General features: G+C 37.4%; 3 protein-coding genes and 1 pseudogene across 4 annotated transcripts in view; 3 read left to right on the top strand and 1 right to left on the bottom strand.

Annotated features, from left to right (window-relative positions):
• The first annotated feature begins 484 nt into the window (after positions 1-484).
• LOC107737609 (ninjurin-2-like) lies at positions 485-1,381 on the top strand. Its single transcript, XM_016549172.1, has 3 exons — positions 485-701; positions 779-908; positions 1,104-1,381. Exons 1-3 carry the CDS (start codon positions 509-511, stop codon positions 1,168-1,170), a joined length of 390 nt encoding a protein of 129 aa, XP_016404658.1. The 5' UTR covers positions 485-508; the 3' UTR covers positions 1,171-1,381.
• A 402-nt stretch (positions 1,382-1,783) lies between these two features.
• Positions 1,784-5,488, top strand: LOC107737606 (HAUS augmin-like complex subunit 7). The gene is made up of 10 exons (XM_016549171.1): positions 1,784-1,934; positions 2,356-2,471; positions 2,578-2,645; positions 3,141-3,202; positions 3,484-3,566; positions 3,690-3,902; positions 3,980-4,085; positions 4,169-4,384; positions 4,856-4,967; positions 5,053-5,488. Exons 1-10 carry the CDS (start codon positions 1,878-1,880, stop codon positions 5,112-5,114), a joined length of 1,095 nt encoding a protein of 364 aa, XP_016404657.1. The 5' UTR covers positions 1,784-1,877; the 3' UTR covers positions 5,115-5,488.
• Positions 5,489-5,522: 34 nt separating this feature from the next.
• Positions 5,523-7,166, top strand: LOC107737608 (ninjurin-1-like; annotated as a pseudogene).
• Positions 7,167-12,265: 5,099 nt separating this feature from the next.
• Positions 12,266-13,646, bottom strand: part of LOC107737610 (emerin-like) — a 3,895-nt gene continuing 2,514 nt past the window's right edge. For both annotated transcript variants that reach the window (XM_016549173.1, XM_016549174.1), the window contains exon 8: positions 12,266-13,220. In XM_016549173.1, the coding sequence (XP_016404659.1) occupies positions 12,995-13,220 (226 nt within the window). In that variant the 3' untranslated portion in view covers positions 12,266-12,994. The remainder of the gene's footprint in view (positions 13,221-13,646) is intronic.

Raw genomic sequence — 13,646 nt, forward strand, 5'->3', positions numbered from 1 at the left:
CTCTTTAAGCATGCTGCACTTTGGGAGACAGGTTGTATTTAAGTGATTTCTTGATTCAACAGGTCTGGCAGTAATCAGGCCTGCGTGTGGCTAGTGAAATTTAACTCAGCTTTCTAAAATAATGTGGTTAATCACAGTTCTTTCATGATTTAAGAGGAGGGGCAAATAATTTTTCACGTAGGGCCAGGTAGGTTTGGACAGCTTTTTTCCCTTAATAAATGAAATTATCATTTAAAAACTGCATTTTGTATTTACTTGCATTATCTTTGCGTAATATTAAAATTGGTTTGATGATCTGAATCTTTTAAGTGTGACAAATATGCAAAAAATAAAAAAAACAGGAAGGGGGCAAAAACCTTTTCACGGCACTGTATATATACATATATTCATATTTTATATATAATATAAATTATGTTGAATGTTTACAGTGTTCACCAATAGATTTTTTTATGTAATGTTCACTCCCTGTCAGGCTCCTGGCGCAGGGAACGCACAGCATCGCTTCAACATGAATCATTACGCTACTAAGAAGAGTGCAGCGCAGAGCATGCTGGATGTGGCTCTTCTGATGGCGAACTCCTCTCAGCTGAAGACAGTGCTGCATTCAGGAGCACAGCACCGCTTCTACGTTCCTCTCATCGCTCTGATCTCACTGTCCATCTCACTGCAGGTCATTGTTGGCCTCCTGCTCATCTTCATTGGTTAGTTATCTCTTTGAAATTATTCTGCTGTAATTTCATTGATGTAACACTGATGTGTTTTCTCTTGCTCCCTTCAGTGAAGTATGACCTGAATGATGTTAAGAATCAGCCGAGACTTAACACAATGAATGACGCAGCAACTGTGTTTGTGTTCTTTACTGTTCTTATCAACATCTTCATCACAGCTTTGGGATTTGAGTCTGGAGGGTGAGCAGAGTAACAGCAAAGTATCATTAGAAAATAGATTTATACTCATTCTTTCCATCATTTTTATAGTTAAGTTAATTGAGGTAATGTCCCAATGAGAAATCTGCACGTCTATGAACATCTATCCCTTCTTTATTCCCACGTCGGGATAGTTCTCAGACTGTACTAACTTTACATCTCATCCCCTTGTTTCAGGGGCAGTGTAATATTTGAAACTGCACTCGCTCAGACCAGATCTTTAAACTTCATTGATGATGTATAAGCACACAAGGACTGCTCACATGATTGTATTGCCACTCAACCTGCCTTTCATGTCATCGACATGTATTTACCAAACAACTTACTGGACATTGTACTCCATATCATATCTCAGCAAAAGATCTCATGTGATATTTTGTAATGTTTAGGCAGCACATCTGAACAAACTATGAATTTGTCTTTTTCTCAGTTTATGTGAAAGACACCTTTTTACATAAGGGACACAATAGAGAATGTAGTAAAATGTTTGATTTTTTTTCCCCTCTTGGTTATTGCATCTTTATAGCAACACTGCTGAAAATTTCATACGTACATTAGAGATTTGATTTGTACCAGCAAAAAATTTTTGGGATGTAATGATAAATCACTTTGCATATGATCTAAAATGAAGAATTAAAAACAGTTTGGGGATGTTTAGAAATATGAACACATACACATACATACATACATCCATACCTGAAATATAAGAAATGAACAACCCACACTATTTGTTTTACTGAATCACCAAACAAAAATGCTCAAATCCTCAATTATTATAATGCTCAAGGTAAATATTATAAACCGTACTTAGGCCTGTATAATTACAGTATAGCCTATTGTGGATCGTGTTTCGTTGTAATATGCTTGTGGCCGCCGGGGGTCGCTGTAGCCGCATGCGCTGAATGACGCTGACGCATAGCTTTGGACTCGCTCAGCTGCAGAAATAACAACATGGCGGGCAAATCAAAAGAGCAGCTGCTGTCTGTGCGAGTTTACAACACCCTTCAGGTAGTTTACACATCTTAATAGACACACCACGCACAGACAATGACACACAATCATTTTCTGATGTTTCGCGAATTCAGAACTGGCTGTGTTGGGTCTGTAGTAACGTTAGTGTTTTGGGTCTGTGAGCTGCTAGTTTAGGAGCTAACAACAGCTGTGTGTGTAACGGTTAACATAATTAAAATAACATATAGTTTAAGATATTATCTTTTGTCCACAATTCAGTACACCATTTGTGTAATAGAAAAAAATACAGTACTTGATATAATTGCTGGTTTAGTTAACGTTATCGTTTCTTCTGTCAGGCTCAATGTATGCTGCATATGTATCTGTTTAGCGAGCTGACAAATACAAGAAACCAGAGCAAAGTGTCAGTAACACAATAACTAGATGAGCTGTTTGAACTGTTGTGTTGACTGCTCAGAGTCTGGGCTGTCCTCTGGTGGATGGGCTGTACCTGCGGGAGCCGGACAGTGTGCGGGAGCTCCTCTGCTCTCCTTCATTACACAGGACTGATATACTCAAATGGATTTGCGCCAGGTCTGATGCCTGATTGACTATCAAACATGATTAGAATGATGACAAATGTGTAGTTTGCAAATCTGTGTACTAAAATGCCTTACTTTGTTTGTGTGTTTTTACAAAGCATTTGTCCATCCCTAAAGGAGAAGTTTTCCACAATTAAAGCAACTCAGAATGAGGATTTAGTTCAAGGTAATCCTTTGTATGGGTCAAAGACGAAAAAAGGTTTTCAGGCATAAAAACAATACGTTTTAAATGTACATTTTAAGCTTTAAATTTAGGTTCCCCCCCCTACATTAGAATGTGTATTGTTAAAGTTATTTTTTTCTGAGCATAAAATAATGACTACGTACATTTTTACCATGCCATTCAGTGTAATAATAGTTTAAAAACTTGTCAGGTATATTTAGAACAAGAATCATTAGATAACATTAAAGGACTCTATATAAGGATCGCTAATTGTAATTTAATTAAAATAAAATTATGATAACTTTTTCTTTTATATATTTTAGTAAGCACAGGTTAGAATAAGTAAGTTGTTTCAGTTTTGCATAAGTATATCTGTTACTCTGATATTTATTTATTTACAAAGAGAAGATCCAACAAAATCTCGGTCTGCTCTGTTTCAAATTGTTTTGTTATTTTCTTATGCTTATTGTTTTGTTGTGCTTTCTCTCTCGCACACAGAACTCGCACGGTTTGGTTATGAAATGATGTTATGTAAAGCTAACGACCAGGATTTAATCAAGGTATGAAGTTATACAATGCTGATCTTTATACTGTCTAGTGCAATTTATGTATAGAGCAGAATAGAGATTACTCTGAAATGTTTTTGAAAATGTGATCTTTTCAGTTTCACGTGCACCTTTAGCAACACTGTTGAATACTTCATTAACATGATTGAACAAGCAAAAATGTTTGGGACAGATTGGTACTTGGTTAAGAACAACTATTCTTATCTAATCATTTTAAATGTATTATCTAAAACAGAATGAACTAATGTGTCCTGTTGTGTCTGTTATATTTTCAGGGTCTTGCACCACCATTACAGCAGCTGAGGTTTCTGGAGCAGCTTCTGATGGTCATTCAAGCAGACTCCTCCATAAACTCTAGGTATCTGACTTCTGCAGCTTTTTGTAACATTGATTTAACATCAACCTTTAGTCCTGCCCTCCTATGCACCTGCAATAATTTAATGTGGTCTTGTTTCTATGTTGTTTGTTTTGATGGATGTAGGCAGAACTCATCCTCTGGTGATGACAACGTGAGGAACGATGATCTTCTTGGGGAACTAATGTTTCAGGATCACTTATCAGACCTGGATATGCTGCTGAATCCGGTCTGCAACCCGTGGCCTGCGCATATCCGTGAACATCTAATACGCACACAGTCAACTCACAACAAAATGAACGGAAAACAACACAGTAAACCCAGTGATTTCATAAACAGGTCTGTATGATTGTTATGCACCCATGTACGTTTTCAACTGTTGTCTTTAACACGGTTTTTATGTACTGCCATTGAAGGAGTGATCAACATTCCCGACTAGGAAGTCATGGAGAAGAAAGCCTGACAGAGGCCATGGCGCTGCTGCAGTCTACGCAGAGCACATTAGTCGAGCTCCACAAAGAGGTGGGACCATCATGTGCATTTTTCACATCTGATATGATGTGTTTGGTTTCCATAATAATAGCATGATCCTCTCTGTTCGTCAGTGTGAGTTCCTACACTCACATTCGTCAGGTTCGGCAGCTGTTCTGTCCCCCTGTGCGCTGAAAGTGGCCATCTCAGACATGTCTCAGCTCATGACGGCTTTCGGACACATCTACAACATAGACTTTAAGGCGTACTGCCAAAGAGCCCCTCCGGCCCTCAGTTCTGGCGCTATTGTGTTTCAGTCTGTACATCAGCTCCTGCACACCTGTAATACGGTAAAGCATCCTACATCATTTATCTGCAGTAACTTAAAGAGATTGTTCACCCAAAAATGAAAATGTGCTGTTAATTGACTTTTTTTTATTTAGTAGAACAGTAAAGATTTTTTTTTTTTTTGTAGCTGAAACCATTTGTAATGCATGAAATACAAGTCAATGGCTACAGTCACGTTGAGAGTAAAAAAAATAAAAATAAAAAATCAGGGGACACAAAATTTAATACATATGGCTCCTGACAATATATTGAGGTCTTATGAAGCAAAATCATTGGTCTGTGCAAGAAACTGAACATTAATACCTGTAATCCATTTCGAATGCAAATGCAAAGTTTCTTCGCGGAATGCAATAGTTTTGCGAAAGAATGAAGAGAGTTTTGAATTACATGGCTAGATACTCTCTGGACAGCCCTTGTATATATTTTGCATATTCAAATACAAATGTTTTGCATATTCTTCATTTACGTTTCAGGAGCTCGAGGCTCTTAAGCAGCTGTCTGAAACCTCGTCGTCTCTCACACAAACAGTGCAACAGCTGCAGACAGACAAGCGGTACTGGTCTAAAGGGGAGAAGCACACGCTGCGTGAGTGTTTTCTTGGATATCTTGGATTTGAGCGAAATTTTGTACACAAACTTCTAAATAACATGCTTGCTTTTTTTTTTTTTAGCCGAACGGTTGGAGGAGCTAAAGAACAGATATGTGTCTTTTCTCTCCCTTCACCAATCATAACCTCAAGGACTAAGCAGAAATCTACAACCTACAGCTTGGATTTAATTAGTGAAAGACATGAGGTGTCAAACATAACCAATCAGACCACTTATTTACATGTTCAGGACTGTTCCCAAAGCACTGTGATTTATAACACCACTATGGCAGATTTATACTAGGAAAACATAACTTGGGAGTTTTTTGAACTCCCAAGACACTGATCAATAAGCATTCCACTTATAAAATTGCCTTCTAATAGAATACTCCTAAACAGCTATAAACTATAATCCTCTTTCTTTACAAAAACCTGTGATTAGTATATGCCAGTGTTTGATTTGCAATCACTGTGTCATGACCTGTTTTTTTTTTTATAAAGACTCACCTTCTGGAAACACAAGGTGTTTTTAGTTTATAGATAATTAACATTCGTGTTAACTAAAGTTATTGTCTGTCTGAAACCTCGTCGTCTCTCACACAAACAGTGCAAAAGCTGCAGACAGACAAGCGTTACTGGTCGGGTAGTGTCTCATTGGTGACACTAATGGGAGGGTCTTTCTCTCAATGTTCAAAAGCACATCTTTTGGAGAGAGCCAGGGGTTTTAGTGTAAAACACTTCTCAGGCTGAGCTGTTATGTTCGCGAGCTTCCTGTAAACATTTCTGTTGCTAAACAAAACCCGAAGAAAATGGAGAATCAAGCCCATAATCAACGTGGACAGGCGAGTGATAGATGTCTGCTTTCTAATCTTTTTCTTGTTTGTTTGTTAAAGATGCTGCACAGTGTTCCAAAAGCATTTTACAACACATAACATCTTGTAACTCTATAGAGGCAATAATATATGCTTTATATGAATTCATTTGTTAAATATCTGGTTTTGTTACATGCAAGCAGACTATCCACAAGACAACATCCCCTCGATAGCACCTAAGTGATGCTCATACTTCTGTTGCAAAGGTCCTTCAGTTGTGTGTACAAGCAGTGCTGTGTGAAGTTTCATATTTGCTTAAGCTGTCAGTGAAACTGTCCTGTGGAAAGAACTTGTCTTGCTTGAGGAACAGACATCTTTCAGCCTAAACGTGCCACAGATTTAAACATTTGTTACGTTTTCTTTCTGAAGAATTTTCATGAGGTGTGTTCGTTCACTCTTGTCTTACACTCATTAACTACTTTTTACTTAACTATTTCCTGATTACATGATCTTGAGTGGACAGGCCAATGAATGTTACTATACTCACTCCCTGTCAGGCTCCTGGCGCAGGGAACGCACAGCATCGCTTCAACATGAATCATTACGCTACTAAGAAGAGTGCAGCGCAGAGCATGCTGGATGTGGCTCTTCTGATGGCGAACTCCTCTCAGCTGAAGACAGTGCTGCATTCAGGAAGGAGCACAGCACCGCTTCTACGTTCCTCTCATCGCTCTGATCTCACTGTCCATCTCACTGCAGGTCATTGTTGGCCTCCTGCTCATCTTCATTGGTTAGTTATTATTTCTGGAAGGATTTTTTTGTCTGCTGTAATTTCATTTATGCAACGATGTGTTTTCTGCTGTTCCCTTTAGTGAAGTATGACCTGAATTATGTTAAACAGCCGAGGCTTAACACGATGAATAATATGGCCACTGTTTTTGTGTTCTTTACTGTTCTTATCAACATCATCATAACAGCATTGGGAATGGATTCGAGTCTGGAAAGTGAGCAGAGTCTCATTAGCGAATGACATTGTTATTTTCCAGACTTTACAGAATCTGCAGGAATTTGTCAAGTTGTAATGTATTCATAAATTGAATTTAAAATCGTGAATATTTTTGTCTGGACATCTATACTATAGTCTTTACAATACATTAATTCTAATACTGTACTGCGCTTTACTTTACTTCTCTTCTTTTTCAGAACCAGCATCTGATATTGCAGTTCCTCTGAATAATATTTAAGGACTGCTCACATATATTTACACACAAGATTTATTATTTATACTTTTACCAAACCTCTGAGTTGCTACCATTGACTAATTGTCAAAAACTTTTTTCTGCCATCATTTTGATCCATACAGATAGTCATGTATGGTTTTTGATGTTTTTATGGATACCTTCACTTTGATAAAGCACTCATATCTGAGTAAATGTGTAATTTGATGTTCTGAATTTCCTTAGTTGAATTTGTTACTGTTTATTCACTTCATTGACCGCAAATAAGAAATAAAGACTTCACAATATATTACCAGTAGTGCTGTCAAACGATTAATCGCATCCAAAATAAGTTTTTGTTTACATTATGTGAATTGTTTATTTATTATGTATATACATTTATATTATTATATATATATATATATATTTAATATATAAACAGCATATTAAATGTATACATGCAAGTCTTTGTATTTATATATACATAATAAATATACACAGTACACTACACACTCATATATTATGTAAACAAAAACTTCTATTTTGCATGTGATTGTTTGACAGGACTAATGACCAGACATCTGCTGTCTCTCTCCTAGAGCCTTTAAACAATACCAGAAGCCTTTACGCATGTGGAAACCATACTGCTGAAAACTTTAAAGCAGACTTTTTTTTTTTTTGGTCAAAGGATTTAATAAAGTTGACAAATACATGAAAAAAATCTTACACAGATGTCACTTTATTAGATAACATTTCAAATCAAGTGTCATTTTTTTAAAGACGGTACATGTTTTTCAAGCAAACATTGGGAATTTAAGAAGTGTTTGGACATTTTTTGTATGTTCAATCACTTTGCAAAATGAGAAATGCTTTAGTTTAAACGTCTTTGTATGAGTTATCTAGTAATTCTTATAACAATGATATTCACACATTGTATGTGTGGCTTAGGTTGTCAAAAAAAAAAAACTTTTGGTGACTATATATCAGGGTGGCCGCGGGTCCTTAAAAAGTCTTAAATATATTGTTCCTAATAAAAGGCCTTAAAAAGTCTGAAAATGTCTTAAATTCAGATTCGATAGGTCTTAAATATTTTTCGTCGCATTACCGCAAAAATTTCTCCAGTCTGACGGACCCAATGACTGATCACTCATTGGACAGAAGATTTTTTTTTTCGCGGTAGTTATTGCGTTGCGTCATCGGAGATAATTGAGGTAGCAGGTACCGTAGCTGTAATGGGTAAGTGCAAATTTAATGATAAATGGCTCGAGAAAGATGAATTCTCGTGGTGGTTGAGGCCGGTGCCAGGAAATGTCTACGAGGCAAACTGCGCCGTTTGTAGAACATGTTTTAAACTGGGTACAATGGGCATCAAAGCGGTGGAATCGCACACGCAGAGCGGGAAGCATAGGGAGTATGCGAGTGCCCGTGAGAAGCAGAGTGCAATTGAAGGTTTCTGTTCCACCCTTACCACGAGCAAAGATGTTGGAAATCCACAGCCTACAATGCCATCATCTGACCTCCGTACAGTTTTTGGCTCAACGCCAACACTACGAGCTGAGGTGATTTGGGCGCTGAGAACGGTAACAAGCCATCACTCATTCAGGTCAAATGACGGGATTGAGGAGGTCTTCAAAGCTATGTTTCCGGACTCGGGGCTTGTTCAGACATTTACGCGTGGAAAAGATAAAAGCAGATATATAGCTAAGTTTGGACTTGCGCCATATATATAAAAAGAACTAATAGCCGAGGTCAACAGATGTGGTGCTTTTGTGATCATGTTTGATGAGACCCTGAACCAGACAACTAAAAGCAAGCAACTGGACCTTCATGTGCGGTATTGGTTAAATGAACGTGTTCAGTCAAGGTTCTTTGGATCTCAGTTTATGGGGCATGCAACTGCACAATATCTACTTAAGCATTTCAAAGTAAGTTTTCTTTTAATCTGTGTATTTATCAATTTACCTATAAGAGTGTTATCATGTAGAAAATGTAGGCTAACGTAAGGCCCACAGTATGACACAGTGTTTTTACAACTTTAGGTTAACAAGTATATAGCTGAATTGTAATTTATATAATATATAAGTTATATATAATTGTGTATATAGTCTATAATTGTGTATGTTTTAGTTAAGTATATAGCTTAACTATATATTTAAATGCTGTACAAAATTTTCAACACTGTTACTTTCCTATCTTAAGTGTAGTCTACTGATTTGCCAAGTGAATAACAACAGTAAAGGGCAGTAAATGTTAATAAGCTTACCAGCTGAGATGAATTTACTGTAATACATTTTAGAATAAAGCTAGGTGTTTTACACCTGCCAAAGTATCTTAATAAAGTATACAGACAGATATAACCCACATTCACTTTGGCCAGACTCTACTGGTTTTTTGGTTATAAAAATGGTTCATGTTGCTTCATTTTTTTAAAGTGTCAGAGATTAAATGTGTTGACTGTTGTATGTTTAATGTTTACTTTTTTTATTCCCAGGAATGTGTGCAGCAACTTGACCAGAGAAACATGATTTCTGTCTCCATGGATGGACCCAGTGTCAACTGGAAGTTTTTTGAACTGCTCCAGCAGGAACATGCAGAGGCGTTTGGAGGTGCCCAGCTGACTGTGGTCAGGAGCTGTGGGCTCCACACACTCCATAATGCCATCAAAAGTGGTTTCAGTGTCTGGCAAATGGAGAAGGTGCTCAGGGCACTGACATAACTGCACTGCAGATGGTCAGATTGGACACAACTGACAAGAAAGCAAGAAAACAACTAAAGAATGTGGACATCGGCTTAGGAGCAGAAGCAGTCATAAAGGTGTTGTGGCAAATATCAAACAATGGTTAGGGTACAGGAATTTGCGTAGAACATTTAGTCAGTTTCACTGTTCTCTATTCTTCCTGTTAGGAACTCCAGAGTAGTTGCAGAGTAGGTGAGCTCAGTGTGTTGGAGTTTAGAAGGGACTGCATGGCCTGTTTGACGGCATCGATGGATAGAAAACCTACCAGTCATCGATAGGGCTATTGCAGTATGGCCAATGATCGTGATGTACATAGATGCAGTGACACAGAAAAGGCTTCCAAATCCAAGAACATCATCCTATGACTCCCTCGCAGAGGCACGAAATGATCCTCTCATAATGGCCAAGTTTCACTTCTTCATGGCTATCTCCAGGACCTTCTCCACCTTTCTGACTAAATATCAGACGGATGAGCCTGTGATGCCATTCATTAGCAAAGACCTGGTCATGCTCATGAAGGTAATAAATAAAATGCCACAGAAGTAGTAAATTATGTTTCCATTTGAATTCAATAACATTAAGACTTATTTACATTGTACTGTATATGTGTACTATATATGTCATGTATATGTTCTCAGAGCCTGCTAAAGAGGTTCATCAAGGCAGAAATCCTTAATGACATAACTGCACTGCAGATGGTCAGATTGGACACAACTGACAAGAAAGCAAGAAAACAACTAAAGAATGTGGACATCGGCTTAGGAGCAGAAGCAGTCATAAAGGTGTTGTGGCAAATATCAAACAATGGTTAGGGTACAGGAATTTGCGTAGAACATTTAGTCAGTTTCACTGTTCTCTATTCTTCCTGTTAGGAACTCCAGAGTAGTTGCAGAGTAGGTGAGCTCAGTGTGTTGGAGTTTAGAAGGGACTGCATGGCCTGTTTGACTAACATCGTCCAGAAAATTCAAGATAAGAGCCCATTGAAGTACACTGTTGTGAGGCAGATGGCATGTTTGGACCCAGAAAACATGTTCTCAGACCCTAACTTGTGCCAGGAAAGAATGAAGCGAATTGTTCATAGGTTTCTACAAGACCACCAGCTGCCAGGAGGCATCTCTGCTGGTATTTAAGATTTCAGAGATCTAGCAGAATGTACACAGTCACATTTACCTGAAGCTTGTTTTCACACAATTTAGCAGTGATAGGTTTGTCTGATTCATAATTATTATGTTATTTGTGTTATTTATTTTAATCTGTTTTACAACAGGTGATGTAATTGTCCAGCCGTTTGGAAACTTCTTGTCTCTGGAGGCAAAATCAGAGTCATTGTCTTCTTTCCAACCCATGAAGACAAGGCTGGATGTTTTCCTGCATGGACTCCTCCATCAATCCTACCCTGAGCTCTGGACTTTCTGCAGGAAACTTCTGCTCCTCTCCCATGGCCAAGCAACAGTGGAGAGGGGCTTTTCTATTAACAAGGAGGTAGAGGCCGATAACATGCGGGAGGACACCGTTGTTGCTCAGAGGATGATATGTGACTATGTTTCTGTCTGTGGGGGGGTTCTAAAAGTTCCTCTGACGAAGGAGATCCTGGCAGCTGCAACTTCTGCAAGATCTCAGTATCGGCTACACCTGGACCAGGAAAAGAGAAAGCAGGAGAGCAATGCACAAAGAGAAAAGAGAAAAGCTGCAGAGGACCACATTGAGCAGCTCAAAAAGAGGAAGATGGTAGTAGCTGAGGTGGCAAACAGCCTTGAAAAAGAAGCAGACAAACTGGCAGAGCAAGCTGAGGGTAAATCAGGTACACTCATGGCCCAGCTAATCACCAAGTCTAATAGTCTGAGGAAGCGATACAAAGAAAAGGTCGCAGAACTAAAAGAGGTTGAGACTGAGTTAGGAAATAAATCCGTAGAACTCAGGCATATGCCATAATGTCATATGGTGTAATATCCAGTTAACCATTTTCTATATCCTCTCTACCTTCTCAATGAAAAGGTCTGTTCCACATTTCTCATTTCAAATGAAAATTGTTCAAGCACATTGTTATGAGTCAAATATTTGTATAAGGTAGACATAATAGTAATACAAGCCAGAACAGAAATCAACCTGTTATTCTGAGCTGGTTAATGATAGTAATTAATGTGGTACAGTGGCTTCTTTGCAGTTTAACAGCAGTTGAAATTGTTGTATTTTGTTTTCATTATTTTTCTATTAATTTTCTCCTTCAAAAGAACAGTATTTCTCTAGCTATTTGGCAGCTGTCAATTTTGATTTCTTGGATATTGTATTCGGATATGAAAGCTCACTGTATATTGCAATAATAAATAGCATTTGTGACAGTAATGATATTTTGTGATTACTTTTTGTGTGTGTGTGTGTGTGTATATATATATATATATGTATGTATGTGTGTGTTTCCATCGCATGTTTGGTCTTAAATTTCATGTAAGGTGGTATTAAAAAGGCCTTAAGTCTTAAATGTAACTTGTTCATATCTGTAGACACCCTGTATATATATATATATATATATATATATGTAATAAAAAAAGGCATTTTGGTAGTGTTTACATGTCAGGGACAAGCAGCAAGAGGAAAGTAATGAATTAAATTTGTTTAATAAAATTATACAATTTATACCCTTAATCATTTTCCATAATAGTAATAAGGCACTTAAAAGCTTATTATATTGTGAATCTATTCTTGGCTGAAGGGGTTGTTGCATTGTGCCTAACAATGGCCTTTAGCTGTAACTATTATTCACAAACAAGCACAAGCTTGTGTACTTTATTGCCCAAGTCTTTTCAGTTTTAAATTCAGCACCTTAGAATTTATTTAAAAAAGGGTTTAACACTGAAAATTTAAACAGTGTAGCAAATAGTGCGCAACAGAATGTCACATAAACACAAGCCCTTAAATACACGGCCACAGCAAAAGGATTTTACATACAATTCATGAGAAAATCCGTTTTAAAGACACTTAAATGCCCCAATGATAAAAAAAAATTCTGAATTTTCTTAATATGGATAGTCTTCCACATCTGTATCTGTTTGATTACAAAAATGCACAAAGCAAGTATTTGGTTAAAACTTTACGCATTATGCACAAGTTTATGGTTGTACGACAACTGGTACTAAACCTCACAATCTGTACTCAACCAGAATATTATTTGCTCTTATTCCAGGCTATATTTTTGGTTGTTCTTGTACTGAATCAGTTTAGTTTGGGGCTGATGAACACATTTAAAACATCTCACTGTTCCTCTACTGAATGCTTTTAAGGGGGATCTCCTCTGCAGGCTCCATACACGTGTACACATAATAAAGAAACACAGCAATGATAAGAAACAGCAAGACACGAAGCCAGCCCGGCACACCTCCAGATTTGCTGGTCTCTGGACTGGACTGACCACGCTGCATGGATGTGGAGACTGACGGGCCTGGCCGAGAAGAACTCTGATAGGACGAGCGAGCTGGGCTGATAATGGGCCTTCAAAATAGATAGGAAGGACATTTCATTTATTTTCCAGGGTTTCTGCAGGATTTTAAAGCTCAAATTTAAGACTTTTAAAGACCTTTTTTTAAGACCTGCACAAATAAAATTAATACCATATGAGCGGGGTAGGGCAATGTAGTACCATATTAAACTGTAAAAAGCATAATTTACAGTTCAGATACAAGTTTTCACAAAAACAAAGTTTTATAAAATGATAAACTTTACATTTCAGCCTTTAAACCATTGTTAAGAAAATGGATGAGTCAAAAGTATTAATTATTATATTAATTTAAACAATTATTATCAATAAATTATTATATCAAATAAACAACAAATTAGGGGTGAGCGATACTGACAAAAAATGATATCTCGATAATATTCTGGGATTTTATTGATAACGATAATTAGACAATATTTTGC

Source organism: Sinocyclocheilus rhinocerous, unplaced genomic scaffold (genome assembly GCF_001515625.1).
Source record: "Sinocyclocheilus rhinocerous isolate Xijiao unplaced genomic scaffold, SAMN03320098_v1.1 scaffold72, whole genome shotgun sequence".
NCBI classification, from domain to species: domain Eukaryota; kingdom Metazoa; phylum Chordata; class Actinopteri; order Cypriniformes; family Cyprinidae; genus Sinocyclocheilus; species Sinocyclocheilus rhinocerous.